The sequence below is a fragment of the Anguilla anguilla genome, chromosome 8 (genome assembly GCF_013347855.1).
Source record: "Anguilla anguilla isolate fAngAng1 chromosome 8, fAngAng1.pri, whole genome shotgun sequence".
NCBI lineage: Eukaryota > Metazoa > Chordata > Actinopteri > Anguilliformes > Anguillidae > Anguilla > Anguilla anguilla.
In genome coordinates this window covers 37,990,541-38,013,857 of record NC_049208.1, presented here as the reverse complement: position 1 = coordinate 38,013,857, position 23,317 = coordinate 37,990,541, and the positions used below count along the sequence as shown (strand labels likewise).

Here is a 23,317-nt window from a genome sequence, read left to right as displayed (position 1 = left end):
ACTTTGCGCGCATTTCTATTTCGGTTTTGCTGGGCTGTGGCGCTTGAAATCAAATTGACTGATGTTTCTAACTTATGCGTTAAAATAAATTATATCTCAAGAAAAACTTAAAATACAGACAAATGATATGTTCACTAATGTAAAACTAAAACCACTATCCGTGCCCTGGTATATCAGTAGCCTAAATACAAATAATTTAAAAACAAATTATTTGTGTCGCGTTTCCTCATACAAACTACCCAATGCTGTCTCAGCAGTTACAAAGGCATACGCGATTTTTCAAGTAAATGTAGTTTTCCAAGAACAATATATGTATTTCCATTATTGTCTCTGTAGACTGCTCATGTTACAGTTCTCGTAAGGTACAGAGAGCCAGGAACAATTTAGATCTAACCTTGCGATTTTGTCAGTACCGGGAAAACAATGATCGCAGTGTCCTCGTGATTTAACATTGTAGCGCAAAGCCTGCGTTCACTGCAGGAATGAGAATGCCATTTCAGGTAAGATTAAACTGAATCCGGCAAGTGACAGAGCATGGGCACGTGCCCTGCGCAATTGAGTTCAAAAGGAAAATGAAACGGGCAATACTGCATTCTAAATTGCTATTTTAAATTTCAAACATGGAAGCTCTTGCAAGTGATCGTCTGCATTACGCTCGTACTTTGAATATGTAAATACACCACTTTCTAAAACCAAGAATCTACGAGCTGCGCAACTATGTAGAAAGCATTGTATGAGGCATGTCATACTGTAGGCGCGGACCAGAACCGTAAGTGCCCCGCCGTTGCTTCATAGAGACGCCCTCATTGGTGGGCAGAGAATGATTTGTCATTTCTTTGCCTTCATGGGAATAATATGGGATCACATGATTCTCCGAAAACCCCCAGTTATTATAATATGTTTATGAGTGGGAGTGGTCGGTTGAGGTGCGGGGGAGGGGGTGGGGGATGCTTGGAGAGAGGCAGGGATACCCGGGGGAGAGAGACGGACCACCGCAAGCACGTCCAACAGGAGAAACTACTGTACCGAGGACGTTTCTTAAAATAGAACGATACATGCAGAACCAATCTGAAGGAGCGTTCTCAACTGAGGACACTCTAAAGAAGATATAACATAATGGTTCTAAATGCTTATCTGTCAACGGACAAAAGCTGTAGCCTATATTAAACACTTAAGGAAACGTTTTTTTAAATCAAAGTGCCTCTTTATATCTTCTGGAAAAAGTAACACTATTCCACGTTTAGATTGTTCCAATAATATAAACGAGAAACCTCTATTTTCTGTTAATTTCTTTGTATCCAACTTCAATATTTTCCGTCAAAACAGACGTCCGAGTAATTTCGATGTGCACACTTACGCCGCGTATTGGCTGAGAAGACAGTTGAAGGAACCAACAGGAGAATAACGGGGATTCTGTGAATTCTGGCTGGAATTTTCCCCTATCTCTCAGGCTTGCTTGAATCTGGATGTGGCTTGCACACCTTACGTACGGCGAGGATCTAAAGGGTCGCGAGGGCAGTTCATTCAAAGACAGGGTTTGTGTGGGAGCTGTTTAACTAATGATTCGTTATTCATGTTTGTCCTTGGTTTCAAAGGAGAGACATTTACTCTTGTTTTCCCTCTTCTTTATCCGTACCAGTTAAATGAAAATAGCCACTCGCCCGGAATCGGAGACAAGGAGTGAATTTTCAGCCAGTTTTTTTTTTTTTTTGAGAGCCTCTCCGCGTATGATTCCTTCTCGATCTAATTCACTGTAGGAACATCGCCTCTGATCATAGACCCCCCACGGCGATCATCCAGTAAGTTCCAATGTTCAGATCTTCTGTTAATTTCCCCTTTAACTCTTAAAACTCATATATGGTCGCCAAATCTGCAACGTGAGAGCCATGACTTTATGAGTTTCCCCAGTTTATTAAACAGCCTTATGGCGTTGCTTCGGATTTTCACAGTTTAATTTCAGTTCGTGGAAAACTGAGATTTTGCTTCCTAGGGCGTGTATACATATGGATGAAACGGCGACAAACAGGTTGGTGCTTACTGCCAGAAACTTCGAAAAAGATGTAGCCTACAACGATACTCTTCCTGCCACGTCTTCTTTCTCCTGGACCTGATTTGTTTTTACCAACTCCGGGGGATGCCACGGGCTAAAGCTGAAACAATTACATCAAAAACAAACCGACACATATTACACACGTGATAAAAAAATAACCTGAAATCGTTTTCATTTCGATCCTTTTCATTATACTGCAACATTGACTGTCGTATCACGAGAAACGTGGGCAATCTCTTTCCTGGTCGTTGATGGCACTACGCACCGAGAGGACTTGGTTTGGGCAGGTCTTGCGCAGAGTCTCTCGGCTGCAGGGCACCTGGTCCCGGCGATCGAGCAGTCTCTTGTGTCTCTCTTCTAACCAAGAACAGGATACGGGAACCTGTTACAGGGACCATAACCGTCCCCGTTGCTCCGGTATTCATCGCACTCATCATCACCAAAACCACAATATCTGTCCCCCTGGTTCCAATCGCTGCCAGAGCTTTCCTGACTGCTGCGCCTTTTTGGACAATCCGAGGGGACATGAACCCCTCACTCGCCGGTTCCTGGTGGCCATGAAGCGGCAGAACGTGCGGACCCTGTCCCTGATTATCTGCACGTTCACCTATCTCCTGGTTGGGGCGGCGGTGTTCGATGCTCTGGAATCGGATTTCGAAATGCGGGAGAAAGAGCAGCTTGAGGCCGAGGAAAAGCGACTCCAAGGGAAATACAACATAAGCGACGAAGACTACAGCAAACTGGAGACTATCATTATGGAGGCCGAGCCCCACAGAGCCGGGGTTCAGTGGAAATTTGCAGGCTCATTTTACTTTGCAATTACAGTCATCACCACTATAGGTAAGTTTGCTGTTAAAGTTTGCTTACCTTCAGTTACTTACGCGATTCCTACGTACTTTTGACATGAGTTAGAAATAACTTTTATATGCTTTTATTGTGGACGTTGAATTTAAGTGTCCGAGTCATAAGGCGATATAGCTGTACACTATACATGCTTTGCGACGTGTATTAAATCGTAGCCCACTGGACGGTGCATGGACCTTTTGCTGCAGCCGAAACCAACGTACAGCGTAAAGGACAAGTGGATACTTAATGTGCAACACGTATCAAGCTCACATACTGTCTTGGGTACTACCGTTTTCTTTGCTTTGTTTGGCGTATATTGTTTGTTCCCAGAAAGAGGAGAACTAGTAAAATAGTCCAAAAGGATGTTCAATCATCCTGCATTGCCACCTGCCGATTTCATGTATGAGCCTGCAAAATCAATACTAATAACCTACATCATAAGTTTATTTGTATCTATATGAAAAGAGATGTAAATTATTACGTGGCAGTTTTAAGGGGTAGTGCATGTGATATGTTCAAGAACAAAAGACGATGTTCACAGATTTATGTAACTACAATCACGCAGTTTAGAGTATCCACCCTTTTATTCTACATCATTGACTTATTTCGGGATTAGATAATTTAGATACAAAAGTTATTTAAGAAGTAACCAACTAACATTTAATTGTATTCTTTATTCCAGAAACGTATCGCCAAAGCAGACCTGCTTTATCCTAACTTGAGTTGCAAGAAAAAAGGCGAATTTCTGTCTTGTTAGTTTCATTTGCATACAGTTAAAACAAAAACGCCACAATCCTGTGTCATTTTGTAGGTTCTGACATTTTGTGAATCTAACTAGTAGGCCTAGGCGATTTGCACGGTCATATGCATGACATATCCTATTAGACTGTACCATACGAACTGCGTGGTGCTGAAGAACAGCTCCAGGATTTTATTTCGCCGAGGACCACATTAGGTTGCAAATGAGGTCCGGAAAGCCTCAAACATAGTTGCTATTGTGAGGTAGTTCTTATAACTTGTTCGCACGAGGACACACAGTATCAAACTGTATCAAACTACCAAACAACGATGGAACACTGCAGACTGCCACCGCTGTGTTTCAACGAAAAACATAGATCACAGCGTTAAATGGGAACCTGGAATCTAAAATCTAGACATGAATAGCCTACCTTCTATTATATAAACATCCACTTCATCTCGTTGCTGGTATTTGAATGATTAGCCTAGTGTGGATGAATTAAAATGAATCAACAGCGGCTGATTTTGCAAAGATACTTAAATTAGGCCTACGTTTTTTATACATTGAATGCCCACAGGTGTTCTTTATAAAACTTCCGATTCAACTGAGAGCGTGCGGCTTTCCATTAAAAATGCATATAACATCAATAGACATTTAAACACGTTTTTTTTTTCATCGCAGTTACAATTAGCTATAGCATATTTAGCCATTGACCGGGCAGCAACATATCTGACAATTTTTAAACAGGACCTGAATTGTTTTATTTATTTATTTTATTTATTTTATCTCTGTAAATAAAAATAAGCATAGGCTACAGGCTAGCTATCGAATGTCAATACGGTCTGAAGTAAACACAATATTTTTGCAAGTTATTCAAATTTTTATATACTTCTTATGCTTTGGATAAATTTAAAAATGAGAATGAACGAGTATTTGGCATCGTGCTATCCATTTTTGCGCACAATTCCTCCTGCCGAGTTTGATCAATATGCAGACCAGTTGTTGCTTAATTGTGGTGGAGGGATTTGTCAGAAAAAAAGTTTAGAAGAAAGAAGTAATGTTCAGCAATAATTGGAAGAGATGCAAGATCGTAGACATTTTGTTGCTGAACATTTTATGTGATTACTACAGTGTATGTGTTAGTGGTGGAGGGGGTGGGGGGGGGGGAGGACGTAATACAGGCATTCCCCTTTTCAGCGAATTGTCAACTGTTTTCTTCGATTGCTCTTGGAGGCAGCCATCTGCGGATGACGTCATGCTACTTGGTGATGTTAGGCTGTAATTGTAATTCGATGAGTCAAGGCCACAACACGTACTTCTACGAGTGTTTAATTTCAGATTACAGATGCTGTGGCGAGGAAGCAGCTGCAGCATTCGTAACAATCTTTACAAACTGCCACTACACTTCTGAAATGAAATACTCGTATTATAACTGTCAGAGAAGAACAGTTTTTCGAATAAGCAGAACTGTTCCTTACATTTTACCATTTTCTGTCTTTAATTCCTCAATATTACCGAATAATGGAGGGCTACTGCTACTGGGACTCTGTGGGTCTACACCTTTTAGAGGACTAACACGGGTTAAATATTTTTAACGTGTGCTGGTGTTATGGCAAATTTAAAATTATATAAAAACTGCAATCCCGTGCGAGTTCAGGCTATATAAAGCCTGACAGGACGAAAAACACTCACCCCCTGAACCAGTGAAGCAACAAGTCTCAATGTTTGTGCGTCGACCATGAAAAGATAATAAAACAGTTTGCTATTTAACATAGTTATTTTTCCTCATTTCTGATTTCCTTTGATTCTGTTCTGAAGTGCGCCGAAGTAAATAATGTTCATTTTGTTAAGACTGAGAGGCGTTTGGGATTATATGAGGCCAATGTTTCTTCTGCGACATACCTTCATGCCTTCTCTACCTTTTACTTGACACGTTGTAAGTCTCGTGCACGAACACCGTCTCCTTATCACAGTGGTGGAGGACGTTATTTTTAAACATTTCCTGACCACGGCTGAAGTTACAGGTTCTGGTGCATAAATCTTATTAAAGTCTGAGATACAACTGCGTAATTCAAGGTAAATTGTCTTTGTATTGATTTTTTGTTGTTAGTGTTGTTATTGTTTCGAACAGCTCTCTTTCGATGTCATTTTCTGTGCTATAGTATTTATTATTATCTACCTCTTGTGCGGAAACTTCACCTGTGCGGGGTTAAAAAAAAATCGCCTAAGGGTGCTCTCAGTAGGCTATCTAATGCGGAGAAAAAAGGGGGTTTAGGTTTATCGGCTATCGCGTTTTTCAACGCAAAATTAACATAGGCCTAATACCATCGAATAAATTCTGATTTTTGAAACAAGGAACGACCTGTTTCATAATCAATAACAATAACTAACCACAAAAAGAACATAGCTGCAGTAGACGATTCAAACATCATCCTTACTTCGAGTTGAAACGAGTAAGTACAGGTTGTTAAGATATACAACAGGCTACTTTACCTGGTGTTTGTGGTAAAATAAATAAATAAATAAATAAATAAATAAAATCACTAGACACAATCTCTCATTGGTCAGTTTCTGAGAGTGTACTTTAAATTTTGGTCGTCACTTCATGATTATTAATTAATATTTTGTTATACAAGACATCCATTTAGTACTCTGGCACTGTTGGGCCTTATGCGTTACAGCTACACTAGACACAGACAATCAATTACTTCTTGAGAAGTCATTGCACTGATTGTACAAAACTCACCAAACAATATTGAATAATTGCTTTAATGATACACTACATTCCAAATTTGTGGTATTGCTTAATACTTAGCTTGTAACCACAGGGTTGCAGGTTGGACATCTGGGTAGACAGCTACTGTCATATACTTAGCTTGAATTAAATGGATTATATGTTCTACAAATGTATCATCTGTGGATGAGAGCTGAGGGCCTCACTAAAGATGCTGGCCTTAACAAACAAATGATTCAGGGAAATTTCAGACTAGTTCCAGTATAAACAACAGGAAGCTCAATTAGAGATTAGGCCTATGTTATTCTCTCTTGCTGTCTCATTGGACATCTATGAACTAACAGGTGGTATTTGCTTCAGGTCAGTGCAGTAAAATTTCCATTGGTCACAACAGATGGCTGGGACAGGTACTGGAGTTTCTTTTTGTCCTGAATGCTATGGCATATGTGAAAATCTGGGTGTAACTTCTAAACAGTATATTAAAGAAGTGAAAACTTCATATGCTGCAACATGAAAATCTATAGCCACGCAATTGTAACCAAGTGACCAGTTAGCTAGCTGGTATTATCCAGAAATAAGAAGTGGACAGACATATTTTGAGATACACTGTATTTCTCTTAACTGACCATGCAGTTGTCTTCAGAGCTGAACTTTCTAAACAAAGCCAGAAGCCAAACATGGGTCCTTAATACAACTTTATTTCACTACATTTTTAAAAAATCCATCAGTTTGATCTCTTAATTCTTCTCAGTTGTATTTGTGCAAAGGCCTCAGTAAACTCAGGACAGTGAAAATGCTGCATAGCACACGCAGAATTTTTCTTTAATCTCTTCCATCCACCAGCTGAGCTACATGTATGTAGTCATTGGTCTGGAGGACTACACTTCTCAGTCACATGATAGTCCAGAAGATGTGTGATGAGACAAGGGGAACCCTGTTGACCTAATCCTCCCTCTCTTTGCTACGATCAATTCTTAGTGGCACTGTGGACCTCCCATCTATAGTGGGCGCTGGTACAGTTTGGGTCTGATTAAAGACCATGTGACTTGTCCCTACACCAAGAACACTGCCCCCTAGAAAGCCCAGTTCACTCCCTTAACATGTAGAAGTAGCAAAAAGATAATTGTATTTCTGCCATGTTCTACAAATTTCTGGTTATATTACAGGTCATTGTGATGTACTTTTGTTACGTTTCTTTGATTTTGGTTTTTGGAATATTGACTGAATGGTAGTGATTTAATGTGCTCCTTTTTGACCTTTCTTGTCTAAATAAGCTTTGCTTCTCAACAATAAAGATTAAGTTACCGCCACTACCACTGCCTCTGCTGCTGCTACTGCTACTACTACTACTACTGCAGCTGCTGCTGCGGCTGCGACTACTACTGTTACCAGAGGTGGATAACCCGGCTTGAAAGAGTAAAAAGACTGGCCATTTATTTGCTCCACCACCATGCACTAAAACAGCTGATTCTAATTAGCATAACTCTTCAGCATGATGGGAGAACTAATTATTGTAACCAGCTGGTTTAGTGCATGTTGGTGGAGCAAATACATGGGCAGTCTTTTTACTCTTTGAAGCCGGGTTACCCACCTCTGACTGCTACTACAACTACCAGGCTACCGCTTAGTAGAAACACTAGAAATTTGAAGTTAAAATACCTCCTATCAAGACATATGATTTATTGGATTTTGAAGGCGTACAATCAAATGACTGTACACACAAAACATGCTTTCTTCTGTCATCACTGCCTTGCGCTATACATATATATTTTAAAGTAAATGGCTGTTGTATTGGAAAGCAACACAGCATCAGGTGGAAACAGAAACTCTGTGACCTTTAAATGGGGAAAAGTGCTATCTTTCTGATAAGCTTCTGTTCCTGCAGTGGATTATAAATAATGAGTCTAAATTTGCCTTGCCTTTATGAGTTAAGCATTACTATATGGCAAATCATGGTTATAGTTTACCTAACAAGCAATAATGGATACCATACACTGTACTGTAGAAAGCTGAAACCCATATAGATAGGTTTCTATATGATATGTTCCATTTTGACACGGTTGTTGGTGACACAGCAGTGGAACATTTATTTAAGCTGTTTAGAACAGGTTGGCCCCACCACCTCACATTGTACACAGTTAAGTTACACTGTGTCATCTATTACCTTCTGAGCTTGATCCACGGTCTTTAAATAGACTCCGTTAAGTCTTGGTGCGGAATTAATGGCCTGTACGTCTAGTGACTAATCACACTGGGATTTAACCTGCTGCCCCTACTGATGAGGACAAAGTACGAACAGTTACGGCCCTACAAGGCGTACTGCCTCTTTTAATTCCCCCCCCCCCCCCCCCCACCCACCCCACCCACCAATAATTCCCTGAGGTCCAATCGCGAGGCTCCGAGCATGTCTCAAGCCCTTTGCCTTATCATTAAATTCAGGCACAGTCCTCGCTGAAAGCTTTGCCGACATGCCAGCTATGTAACCCACAGGTCCGTGTGTCTCTCTGTGTATATCTCTAAAGCCAGAATATGTATTTTATGGCCGCCCATAGTGTGCGAAATCCCCGTGCACAAACGTACTGTGTAAACAGGCCTTCACGATGTGACCCGAGCAGATCTGTGTGGGTCGGTGCTCAGACATCAGAAATGGTGAAACCCTTACATACACAGCTGACCATCTGTGATGACTGGACAAAATCAGTTTTCATCACACAAAAATTCAAAGAGAGAGAGAGAGAGAGAGGGGCTTTACATGCCATTGGCTGTTATTGCAGTCAGGGACCCTCTCTCCTGGCGATTACTGGTTGAGTTCAATATGACATCCTATTTGAGGGTTAGTAACAAGCACAGCCGTAAGCAGGAAAGCATTCTAAATATCAGAGTCTACTTCAAAATCTTAATGCTAAACCCAAGGCCCATTTTATATTGGAAATACAAGTCTCTTTCTTCTTGTTACTCTTCTGTATTCTTCTCATTTTTGTTTTAGCATAGCAGATTTGTGCAGTACTAGCTACGATGCATGATCACATGAATTGAAATCACACATTTAATGCCACAATATTTTGGCGTGGCAGTTACAAAGAATACTGAGCCAAGCCATGACTTTGTAATGAAATATATCAAAAAATGAGAGATTAACAGAAACAGAATTAAAATAAAACAAAATAAAATAAAATAGTGCCAACGAATGTCAATATTAAACAATGAAGGTGAGACAGTGGGTATAGAACTTCAAAGATTAAATAGAATGAATTCATAATGTACAAACAGTAGAAATGTTAGAGGTGAATGTTTAAAAAAATTTTTTTTTTAAAGAATTGTACATGAAACAGGTCACAAATGATCCATCTCTGTTTTGTCCACTGGAGGATTCTCATTTTCTCTGTGAGAAAACAGACGTTTCCCATTCAAACCAGTCCTTTTCATCTCTGCTGAGTCATCCTGTTTTCAGGTAATGTGGCTAGACTGTGGCATTTAGTATTCATAAAGATGATGTGTGGAAGAAAGTGCTGGTGAGGAAAAGAGAAGGTGTCGAGGTTATGTACAGCGGTGTGCTTTGAAGTGATGTTCTCGAAATAATAATCTATGTGACTGACAAGCCAATGAATTAAAAAGTAACACAGAAACAGGGAGAGAACAAAATATCCACGTGACACAGGGAGCAGAACAACTGACTCTTTCTGCTAAAAAAAGGCATTGTATATTTCCATCATGTCTGCGGCACTAAATTCACTCTTCCACTCTTCAGGTTGCCAAGCGTCTGATATCCACCCCTTTCAGTGATTAATTGCTCTCACTGTTTTCCAGGTCTGGGGTTTGTGCTTCTCTGGGCAAACCCATGAAACCCTTGCCAAATGCCCAAAAACAATCATGCTTTCGGATATGCTCTTAGTAGTTTTTCTTTGGCATCATCGTGTCCTTCAGAACTCCTGCACATTCACAGCTTCTTTGCTTTAACAGTAGGCATCTCAGGAAGAGGCCTGCCATTCAAACTGGGCTCAACAATCTGTTAGCTCATGCAAAATACAGCCTAGATTGCCACTGTAAATAAAAGCACAGACCGCTCATCACATAAATAAACTTGTCCATGTTTGCTTTCTTCTGCCTGTCTGGCAGTCAGATTGTATTTGAGGCTTATAGATGACAGATGTTATTTGAATTTTTATTGAATTATGTTAGACATGCTGTGTAAGGCGTCTACGGGAAAAAGGATTGAATATTGTGATCATATAGGTGACTTTTGAGATAAATGAGCTAGGATGAGAAAGAATGATATCCTACCCCTTTGAAGGATGTAGAATGGGATATTGTATGTATGTTAGGTCCTCTGGTTCTACCTTCTTTTGATGGGCTGACCACAAATGTTGTTTTAATGGACTGTGGTTTCCATTCCTGAAAATCCACTCAGGCAGAATTGTGCTTGAGTGCAAAGTGGCATTCGACTCTGGGTGTTATTGTATGCAAAATGGGTGTGGTTAGGTTAGAATAAAGCCAAAGCATCGCTTTGCCTTGTAAATTGCAATGGGCTGCTCACTCTTCTAGTTCGTAGGCCCATGTACTGTAAACAGATACTTAAATATTTCCTGAAAGTCAAATGTGCTTTTGGCTGCGATGAGAGCCAAGCCCCTCCCGTGGAAACAGTACCACTGTTTGTGTTGCTCTGAGAAACTGTCCTGCCATTGTGTGTTGATGAAGGGGGCGGGGGCAGCCACCCCTGTGAACCGGCACAGGTGCCGCGAGTCATGCACCCCCCCCCCCAGACCGAAGACTGAACCGCTTGCACCCGTCACTTGACTCCCGCCTGCGAATCACCACCTCCCGTGACGTTTTCGCCACATTCTGTTTTTTTCTTTTTTCTTTTTTTTTTTGCCATCTGTCACGGCCCACATTAGAGTGTCTTCATGTTCTTAATGCATTCTTCTGTCACTTGTTTGCTCTGCTTTTATCCGGAAAGGTGTGGTTATTTTTAGGCATTTTGCCGGGCTGTTCTGTCGCTGAACTTTTATTACAGGTCCGCCTGAGAACCTTTGAGTAGCAAAAATGTTCGGTAGCCTGAGCCACTACAGTGAGCCATTCCAAAAAGGCAATGCACTATCAATCTGTTTTTCTGAATAATATAATCATCAAGCCTGCCTCCATAGCATTAGCAAGTAAATGTAACAGATGCTAATGTGCAGGGGTTAGGGTTTGATAGCTGTGTATTCATCACTGGTAATGCATCTTTGAAGAGAGCCAACGGCAGCAGCAAATATGTACCGGGCTCTCCGAGCAACACGCCACCGTTGACCTTTGTCTTTCGGCTGGCCCGATCATGGCATCGCTTTCGGAGAGCGTGGAGGTGGACCTGGTGACTGCGCGCAGAATCGCGGCTACTGGAAGCGTCAGGCTGAAGCAGTGCCACTGCGAGTCAGCCTGGGCGGTGCGGTCTCAGAGAGCCGGAGGGCCCAGGAGCCCCTGTGAGACACGCGCTTGCGGGAAGCTCAGCCGAGCGAGGGCCGACGGGGCCCTCCAGCGCCTACGACTCGGGGGCCCCTGCCAGGTAAAGACGGATTTTGTTTTGTCAGGTGACATGCCACCGGTGCGCGGGACAGAAATGCTCCAAATCCTCAGCGCCTTATCCGGCTGGCGGGCCGGGCCCTCTTTGCCGATGACTGACAGCGCTCTGTGGGAGTAGCATTTTTGCGAGCCCTCTCTCTCGCACTCACCAATCCTGTACACAGACTGTAATCCTGAATGGATTTATTTTGTGGTGAGTGCAACACAGACAGATTTGGCAGTGCAGCTGTGCTTTGATTTCTGTAGGGACAGCGTCTGCAGCACAATTACAACCGATCTCCCCTGAGAAGGGGGTACACCTCCAACAACAAGTGGGGCCCAGCCTCTGGGATTAGTTTGATGGCTTGGATCGTAAACGGGACTTCTGCAGACCATGTGCGCGGTGCACAGAAATCTAACGTCTGTACACAGAGAAAGGATCCAATGAGGGATCGAGGACAGGGAGGCGTGGTCCATCACAAACCAATCATACGCAGGATCTCACAAAATCTTGTCTTTGCCCTTTCACAGCCTGCGATTTGCTCTCTGAGGTCCCTAATTTATTGCCCCGCCACAGCTAACACGCACGAGTGAAGCTGGCCTCGTGAAGAGGGTTTTTTTCCCCCAGAAATGGACAATAAAGTCTGGAGAAACACTGTAAGGGATATTTGTTGGAAAAAGGGGACGTGAAGTTCAGTCAATATTACTTTACAAAGCTCCAAGTCAATTATGCTCATTCTTTCTGGCAGGCAGGTTACAACAATTTGCTAAGTGGAAAGATGATTCTGGAAGCAGTGTCAAGATTCATTTAGATAATGACACATACACACACACACACACACACACATATATATATATATATATATATATAGACATTATCCCCCCAAAAAATGTATTAATTTTCATTCCCCTGTGTACATTCTGTGGAGAACACAATGTCTCTTCCCCACTTTCATTTAAAATTGTTATGCATAAAAAGTCCTGATGTGTGCACATTACTTCAGATGCATTCCTTTGCATTTCAATAACTACATCATTCTGCACTCTGGGATTAAAAGCAGATTTACTAAATGAATTATTTTCATGATGCTAATGGGGTGCTTGCAATTCAGGGAGATTGTAATTCATTTACATGGTTTAACAAAACTGTGCCTGATCATTGGTAATAAATTAGCTAATGCTTTGTAAAACAGGCAACGCATGTAACACATGCAATTAAGCGGTAACTACTAACTACAAAGCATATTTTCTGTTTTATGCTACTCCAATTTCAACCTGGAAAAAGTAAGATCCCCAACTTAACCCATCCATAACCGTAAGACTGAATCATGACCCTAAGCCAAAAACACTACACAGTTAAAATGTTCAGTGTTAAATTAACTCTTACAGCATGTAATGTGGTCCCAGTTCCACTATAAACTTTGTTGAATTAACACTGGACATGTTACTGTGTACCTCCTAAGTCTGGTTGAGTGATATACCTATATACTTTTACTCATGTACTCACTCTCACAATGCCTATGTACTCAAGGATACTAACTAATATCTATTGGCAACAGAATATAAAAGATGATTATTCCGGTCACAATGTTACTGTGAAAATAGGGCATTGGGCCCTAATGTGGAACAGGATTGTCGAATCAGCAATCTAAGTACAGGTACAATATAAACTATTGATTATTTCTGCTAATGTTGCAATTAAGGGTTTATGAGGTCCATAAATCTTCGGCATTCCAGGGCAACACTGCCATTGCTTACTACTGGACTAATGGTAATAATACCATGCAATGAGTTTGCATGATGCATTCTTCTGTATCCCCTGAGCGTGTTACATTAATTAATATAATTAACGAAACAAAATTTTTAAACCTTTCTCCCATCCACTAATCAGAGATTCAGTGAAATGCACAGGGTCCTCAATGCAGTGGTTCACATGGGCGGGAAAAGTGTACCATGATTAATAATGCATAAAACAATGCAGTTATTACTTTTAAATATTGATCTATGCCTTTTAAATATGCATAATGTAGGACATTTCAGTAATGAATAATCCAGGATTTAAAAAGTAGTGAAGTTAGATGTGCTGGTGGAAGTCTGCACAGCCTTTTAAACTTTGTGAAGAGAATGAATTTGTTTGTTGGATCTATCTATTGTCATCTTGTTATAAAATGCATTCAATTTGACTTTCATTTGTATTGTGAATGCGTTCAGAATTGGCATTCAGAGCACAATTCGTTCAGTGTTTTGTTATAAAAAGTCAACATAATCTTGCCTCACCATTTTATGTATTTGCATTTATGTATTTTTTGGATGTATACTACGCGGTTTGTACATATTTTGGCATCACGGATTTGGATTTCTATCCCAGATGGAGTTAAGGTTGTCTCATTTTTCAAACACTCAAAACCCTCCACCACACGAAGAGACCAGTAATATACTTGCTATTGCCATTTATGGCATGAATGCTATGAATCTAAACTGACAACATAAGTGTCCATTGCACTTGCAGAATCTGTAGTTCTGATGTAAGAATGAAGAACTTCATAAACCCCCTAATGGATATTGCTTGGAGAAACCAATCCAGAGGTTTGCTGAACATTGATTGGTTCAAATCACTGAGTCACTGACAATACATAAAGTCTCCACCAGTTCTTACAGTACATTCAGAAAGACTCACTCTCCCACTATCACTTGGTTGGGTTGAGGGGATGTGCATGTGTGTTTAAAAAGCAACAAGTTTCAGGGTCACAACAGTGAACCCACCTGTGACATGTCTGGAAGATCTTTTTCTTTCATTCAAATGAGAACCATGTTCCCCCCAATTATTACCCAATGAGCAAAAACTTGAATCTAGACACCTGGGGGAGGGGAAGGGGGAATCTAGGTTGAGAGACATTTTGACAAAAACGGACTAGATTAATCCCAATATAGCTCAGGTTTTACCCTGAAATAACCCGACTACAGTCTAGTTGGCTAGAAAATTCTCACCTTTCAACCAAACGTAGCTGAGTTTTCCCCTGAACGCCAAGGCGGTGTTTCATTCACTTTTTACCACAAAAATGTGGTATTGTGATGAAATTTCCCTCTTGTGCAGTGTTTATCCGTTTTGGGCTGTATGAGAACACAGGACACAATCCAAGCCATGACATATTACCTCGCTCGCTAATCCTGAGATTAGCCAGGGGCTTAATGATTCGTGAGTTTCTCCAAGAGTGCCTGGGAGTCTGGGGCCAGAACTCTCCCCGCTTCCGGTGTCACTTCACATCCTCATCTCGCAGCTCGTCTCACGTCATCCTTGTCACGTCCAGTCAGGATACCCATAACCCGCCTGAACTTTTCCCACGTAAACAGCACCATGTTTAGGTTGCATTTCTTGTTTTTGGTGCCCATTGTGTGGTGCTTTCAAAGGAGGGATCGGGTATTTGTCATATTTGTGTTTTTTTAAAATACCATCTAATGTATCATAGAACTACAGTGAGCTCCATAATGTTTGAGACAAAGACATTTTTTGTGATTTGTAATTGAAAAATTCACATGTGGTTAAAGTAAAGTTTCTTTTTTGTACACTTTGGTTTCACCATGTAGAAATTGCAGCAATTTTATAACCCCCCCCCCCCCCCCCACATTTCAAGGCACTACAATATTTTGGTCATTATAATAATACTATGTTAACAAACTTTATGAAACTATTTGTCGTATGTTCTTTGCATGTAATGACTGCTTGAGGTTTGTGATCCTTCCCTGGTGATGCTCTGCCAGGCCTGCACTGCAGCCATCTTCAGCTATCGTTTGTTTTGGGGCTTGTAACCTTATGTTTTCTCTTCAGCATATAAAAAGCATGTTCAGTTGGATGCAGATCGGGTGAATGACAGTTAAGAATTTTCCAGTTTTTGGCTGTGAAGAACTCCACACTGCTACTTTAGCAGTAAGATTGTGATTACTCTCTTACTGTAAAGTGAAGCACTGTCCAATGAGTTTGGAGGAATTTGTCTGAACTTGAGCAGATATGATGTTTCTGTCCACTTCAAATCATTCTGCTGCTGCTATCAGCAGTTACATCATCTATGAAGACAAGTCAGCTGTTGCCTGTGGCAGCCATACATACCCAAACCATAACAACCTACCAACATGTTTTACAGATGAGGTGGGGAGGTCTGCTTTGGATCTTGAGCAGGTACCTTTGGCCTCCTCACTTTGCTCTTGCGATCACACCGATACAAATGAAATGAATCTTGGTGTCATCGGTCAAAAATACCTTTTTCCAGAACTCTGCAGGCTCTTTTAGGCACTTCTTAGCAAACTGTAACCTGGCCATCCTGTGTTTATGGCTAACTAGTGGTTTGCATCCTGCAGTGTAGCCTCTGTAGTTCTGTTTGTGAAATCTTTTGTGGGCAGTAGTTACTGATACATCCATGCCTGCATCCTGAACAGTGTTTCTAATCTGTTGGACAGGTGTTTGTTTTTTATGGTAATATGGTGAAAATTCTTCGGTGATCAACTTTAGAGGTCATCCTAGGCCTACCAGGCCATTTGTGATTACTTAATGATGTTCCAAACAGTTTGTGGTAAGCCTGAGGTTTAACCTATGTCTCTTTCTTATTTTACAGCCTCATAATGACTTCCTTGAATTTCATTGGCACAGTTCTGGTCTTCATGTTGACAAATGGCAATAACAGATTCCAAAGGCAATCAAAAGCCTAGAATCAAGACTAGACTCTGAATGATCTCTTATACCTGTACTAAAGTGAAGCCATTTGTCCTAAAAATTATGGTGCCCTGAAATGAAGGTTCATTATTCATTATTAACTGGCAGTTCATTATTATAAATTGATATGGAAAAAATAGTGTTTTAGATTAAATAAAAATTAGTTAAAAGTTCACAGTATTTCACAACAATTTCATGAACAAAGTAAGCACTGTTTTTTTTTTAGTTTATAATAAATATTTTTCAACCCTTTTTTTGCGATTCAGTGTTGTGCATGAAATTAATTGCACACTCACAAAAAATGAACAATGTTCAAAATGCCAATTGTGGTTAAACTTAATAGAGGCCTTAACCTCTGACGGAGAAAGAGAAAATACTGTATTGAGAGATAAGCAGCTGTCACTGTCAAGTACTGGCTGTGTACCCCTGATTCACAGTATCTGGGAGGTTTATCTTAGTACAACAGATAAAACCCTCTGGTCATATTGACTGGTGTGTAAGGATATTATGGGTGCCCTTCCTTAGCTGCTCTGTGAGAGCATCTGTGCAGACACACCTGCTGTTAAAATGAAACAAGTAATCTTGTTGATAATTTTGTTATTTTACAGGGATTTCACCTTTGCATTTTTCGTCTTTCTAGATTCTTTGTGGAAGTTTCAACATAAAGTTGAAGTCCTGCTAGGGTATAGAATCAGCTTTTCTGGTTCTGTAGTTTAAAAAAATGTTGGCATATATCTGGATATTAAGGCTTTTTAAATTTTGGACAATTATATAATGACTTATTTAATGACTATCTACTTGAAAGAGTAGGGGTTATATTTATAGTTTTGATTTCTTTCTATGGAACTGAACTAAACTTGAGCTTCTTACCCATCTATCACATAGAACTGCACAGTTCTCAGTGCATTATGTTTGCCTGTTAATTTTCACAGAACTATTATTTGACAGCTCGCTGGTATTGAAAAAGATTAAAATAAATAAAAATAAATAAATAATATAATAAATAATAAAAAATAAATAAATTAGTTGCCTGTTGTGATTTCGTGTGATATGTTCTTTCGGTAACAAAGGCCTCAACAGCATCCTGAAAAAGTGGTGCTCTTCCAGTGGACTCTGACCAAAGGGGAAGGAAAGGGTTAACACCCATCACCACAGGGAGGCTGAGGTACTGTTAAGACTTGTGCCGGCTGCCTGTAATCAGATATGTGCACATAGCCAGTCCACTGCACAGAGAAATTAGCCTTTGAGGTTACCTTATTTATTTTCTCACAGTGGGGCCCTGGATGCGTCTTGCCTGCCCTTGAGGCCTGAAAAAAGGAGAAAAAAGAGAAAATATTAGATGTGGTGCTTCACAGCCGTGGTGCTTGGTGGACACATATGCTCTGCTGGACACCAAAATCTAAAGGAAGAGTATGGCTAAAACTGTGCTCACAGCACCACCTGCAGTAAACAGCAGAGACTACCATGCAAGATGTGCTTTGCGTGTGTGTGTGTATGTGTGGGTCTTTATGTGTGTGTGTGTGTGTGTGTGTGTGTGTGCCTGGATGTGTGTCTGCGTGGGGATGATTGTGTGTGTGTCTGCATGTGTGCGTGTGTGTGTGTGTGTGTCTGCATGTGTGTGTCTGTAGCCTTGTGACTGCGCGTGTGTGATAGTGTGTATGTCTGCATGTGTGTGTGCGCATGTGTGTGTGTCTGCATGTCTGTGTCTGTGTGCGTGTCTGTGTGTGTGTGTGCATGTGTGTGTGTCTGCATGTCTGTGTCTGTGTGCGTGTCTGTGTGTGTGTGTGGGGTTGTGCGTGCGAGTGCATCTCTGTGTGTTGATCCTTCAAACAGTGAGTTTCTGGAAGATGTTTATAAATAGTAAATGTATAATACACCGCGAGGGTAGCCATTGAAATCTGGGTAAACATTTTCTGGGTTTCAAGTTCTGAATGGCATTTATTTTGTATTTATTTTATTTTATTTTTTTACATGAAGGGGATACACCTCATTAAGCTGAAAGACAGTCTAGTTTAAAGGATAGTGATATGTCCTGCCTTTCTACATTGGGAATTGGTTGTTTTTGTCACTGTGTTTGCATAGTGATGAAGCAACTACTGTGAACTCCATACTGTTTGGGACAAAGACTATTTTAGATTTGTAATCAAACAATTCACATTTTTAAACACCCCCCCCCCCCCCTCCATTTCAGGACACCATAATGTTTGGGAGATATCAATGTTATGTAAACGACAGTAGTCATGTTTAGTACTTCGTGACATATCCTTTGTATGTATTGAGTAATGGCTGCTTGATGTCTATAACCTGTAGACTTCACTAAGTGCTGAGTATCTGGAGTTGCTCTGCCAGGCCTGTATTGCAGTCATCTAGAGATCCTGCTTGTTTTGGGGGCAAGTTGTGTTGTGTTTCATATGCTGAAGACAAAACCTATGTGCAAAATTGATTCAGATCAGGTGAATGACTTAGCCAGTCAATAATTTTCCAGTTTCTGGCTTTGAAAATCTCTTTTGTTACAATAGCAGTATGTTTGGGATCACTGTCTTGCTGTAGGATGTCCAAGTCCAATGAGTTTGGAGGCATTTGTTTGAACTTGAGCCCATACAATGTTTCTGTACAGTTCTGTACAATTCATTCTGCTGCTGCTACCCACAGTTACATTATCAACAAAGTCAAGTGAGCCAGTATATGTAGCAGCCATACATACCCAAACCATAACACCCTCACCACCATGTTTCACATATGAGAGCGATGGGGGGGTGGGGTGTGGGGCTGCTTTGGATCTTGGGCAGTTCCTTTTGGCCTCCATACTGTGCTCTCGCCATCACTCTGATACAGGTCAAACTTGGTCTCATCTGTCCACAAGCCCTTTTCCAGAACTCTGCAGGGACTATAAATCAAAAATTGTGCAGTACAGCCCCAAATCGAGAAAAAATATGCCCTTGTCGCAAAAATCACAGAGTTCACTGTAGATTACAGTATGCAATATATATTAAAATCAGCAAAGCGTGGTCAAAGGTCTCTCCTCAATTAATCATACTGTTTAACATTTAACCTTATTCCGAGCATTTGACACATTTCTTATAATAAAATGGAAAATCAGAGGTTTGGTTTGTTCGGCACATTAAGATGATATAATTTGTGAAAAATAAAACAAATAATAGACTGGACTGTGTTCATGCTTTAATGGAAACATTTTTTAATTTCCATTTTTATTTTAAAGAGCATTATTGTGTAAGACATTTGGCATCAGTAAAAATTTAAACTTGCATCCTCAGTTCAAAGGGCACATTGCCAGGTAAAAACCAAATCAAGCAAGTTGTCAAAGTGCTGGAAATGGTGCTGTGTCTACCCCCCTTCCCATTTAAGTGGTCTGCTTTTTATTAATGCATATGTTTATGTATATGATTCCTATAGATGCAACATTCCCATCCCACACCCCTCACGTAACAACCCCATGTCCACCACCCACTGACACATAAAACTACGATTTAGAGTGGGGAAAGGGGAGGCATGTAATGGGAAAGAAATTGAGACAAATAAACGAAAACCTCAATAAAGATGGACAGGATCTCATAAGATACATATACAGACAAGAGACAATCATTTAACTAGTGTTATTTGTTATATGGAAACCTGGGTTTGGATATCTCTATTACAATTTTTATACAGACAAAGCAAACAAGAGGAGCAAAAAATGTCAGATGGTAACTGTCTCTTGGGAGCTATGCATGTATGGTTTGTCCATTCAGGTCTATTTGGGCAGAGAGTTTTTTGTATGGGGTATTTCTCTCTGGTTCAAGTGTGAAACTGTAGAATTAACTCACCAGCAAGAATCACTGAATCGTGTCCAAATTTAACATTTTTTAATGAACAGTATTTATTATTTATTATTTTATTTTTGGAGAATGCTTTTGTTATTTTCATTGAAATTTGGTCTGTGCACACTTGACATATGTTCTCACCCCTGCGGCTTAATTAACTTGAATTAAAAAAATGAGAGATTTTCTTTTTTAGATCATTGAGAGAAAATATGTACACACGAGCGCATTGCAAAAAGGAGCGCCCTGTTGCTGTTGCACTGCTGTCGGGCTGCATGTGTAGCGGGCCTGATCGTTCTTTTCTGCCGAGGAGTGAAAGTGAGAGAGAAGGTCAACTGAAGGGCAACGGAGACAAACGAGCCAGGGACGGCGAAATCAGAGTGTGCGCCGGGCTGGAGAGCGCATGACCGACCCCGGTTAAGTCATCAGACCCCGGGCGAGGGACACCGCGCCTCTCATACTGACCGCCGCCGTTTTCCACGGTAAAAAAAAAAAAGGCGAAAGGCTCAGAGTCCGCCTTGCGCAACGTTTAACGTGGCGAGTTAAAAGCAACCCTTAATTGACAGTTACCAGGAGTCGCGCGGCTAATCTCTGCTGGCCTCCATTTGAAGGCGGACCAACTTCAATGTAGCTGAGCTTGCAAGGTTTCTTATTAAGGGGGGGTGGAAGGAGGGGGGGCAGGAACAGAAAAGCATTGACACAGAGCTAACGGCTCTGTCTCCGCGCGGGCCGCGCGCTAATCCTTGTTGCTTAGCAGCGCCCAGAGACCCGGGCACGGCGCGGAGCGTGGAATATTACTAGGTGGCAAGAGCCGCCTCGTGTTCACGAGAGGAAAGCATCGGCGCTCCAGCTTATTAAAAGAAAGATGCTCAAAAGTGGGATAGCACAGCAGGGTGTGCTAATTTCCCCCATTATAAGCCCTCTCCTCCGCGCTCCTCTGGCGATAGTTGTTGAGGAACCCGCGGATGAGATTGCCCAGCGGGGACGGCACCTGAACGACCACCGGGGCGGATGAGTCGCGGGAGTCGCCTCGCCTGAAAAGTTCAAAACTCGGCGAGCCATTTTCCAATTGGGTGACCGTCCCCCGTGGCGTAAATCACTTAAGCGGGGGAGCGTCTGGCCGCGCAGAGGGGCTCGGATTGGGGCGATTCGCTCACCGGAGCCGCTCTGATTTACGGGGCCGGGGGCTGGTCTGGCTCCGGGTGATGTAACGGGGAGCGACAGGCGGGCGCTGTTATCGACGTGCGCGCGTAACCTTCCGCGCGGCCGCTCGCCTGCCCGCCCGCCCGCCCGCCCGCCCGCCCGCCCCCCCGCCCCCCTGAGATCGCGCGGCGGCGGCGCTGGGCATGTGGCCGCTCTTTGTTCCCGTCGCTCTCTGCTGTCGCTTTGGTCAAAGGCTCAGATCAAAAGGGGGGGTTAGATAATCCAGGCCCCACCGGGGTATTACAGACTCCCCTCTTCATGTGGAAGGTTATCGTCCTTGTCAGACAAACACACCGTGGAGTCAAGGGGTGTGTTTTCTTTCCTTGATTACAAGCTGAAGTGATACGGTCCAGGGCCAAGGTCCACCAGCTTACATTTCATACAGTAGTTTGTGAGTCAATCCCAAATTGTATCAATTCAAAATTCTGTCTGGTAGAATGTAGGATGTGGTGTTAGGTAAGCCTGCAGCTTCGTTCTGTAGTCTGTAGAAGGAGGGCACCTACAGTACTTGGATCTTTCCACAGATGACCAGTACGTTTCCATACCTTTTGTAAGAAGTTGCACAAACTTCACTGCTCCACTGATACAATATTTACTTACATATTTACTTAGCTATCCCTGCATATTTCTGAAGATTTTATTAACAAAAAACATCTATTTCAATCTGTAAAATAAAAATGTCATATTATTAAGCATACAATACACATTTGGGCTAATTATTAAAACATGAAGGGGTGAAAATATAACAATATCATAGCAATATGCAATTACATAATTACATTAATACAATAATATACTGAAAAAAATCTTCGGTGTGGTTGTGTTGCGTGATTGTGTCTGATTGGCTGGATTCTTGAGTAGCACATTATTGTTTGTGTTTTTTTCTGAGCTGTGGAACAAATGTACTTGTCTGAGAACAATGTTATAAGTCATAACATGCCAATGCAGTGACCTAGCAATAAGTGTGATGCATTTACCTGTTAGTGCCATTTTTTCTTACAGTATGCAAAGCTTTATTTCCTGATTGGTCTTTTGTTGGACACTAGTCATTCTGGATGAGGGATGGGTGATAGTCAAATTTCTCTGCCACTTGGGTCCACTGTTGGTTTAGGCAACTAAATTTACACCCATCCTGAAATATGTACGCCATTTTCCACAGAGCATTCTAAACGAACCGTTACCTGCCTAGCTTGCAGGATGTGTATTGCATATAACATTTGAAAACATTTGTAATACTGTGTACTGTCCCAGTATCTTATAGTCTCATTTGCATCTAATGGTTTCTTTGCACTTTGCCAGCTAGGTAGCTGTTGTTTGCAATCAATACATATTTCTGACATTGAACATTTATTTTTTTGGCCAGGTCATTGTTTGTTGGAAAATCCAGTTGGTAGCTCATGTTGACTTTTGCAATACATTTCACCAAGTAAACGTAAGTAGATTTATATGTATTGTATTTTGTACTGAAACAATACTATTATCTGCTCACAGTGCAAGATTTGGCTTTCATCTTATAAGAATATTGTGGAAATAGTCTTAAATTTGTATTTAAGTATTAATTGATATTAATAGTCAATGATGCTGTTCCAAAAGTTCTATATTTAGGTTTCGGGTCATATGCTATTGAAAGTGTTTTGAAACCCTTGAGCTTTCACCAATTTAGATAATTTGAAACAGCAAGTTCAGT

The 23,317-nt window shown here is 41.3% G+C and overlaps 1 protein-coding gene across 1 annotated transcript in view; it reads left to right on the top strand.

Annotated features, from left to right (window-relative positions):
* The first annotated feature begins 954 nt into the window (after positions 1 to 954).
* kcnk9 (potassium channel, subfamily K, member 9) overlaps positions 955 to 23,317 on the top strand; it is a 57,312-nt gene continuing 34,949 nt past the window's right edge. The window contains exon 1 of the mRNA XM_035428452.1: positions 955 to 2,890. Within this exon, the coding sequence (XP_035284343.1) occupies positions 2,302 to 2,890 (589 nt within the window). The 5' untranslated portion in view covers positions 955 to 2,301. The remainder of the gene's footprint in view (positions 2,891 to 23,317) is intronic.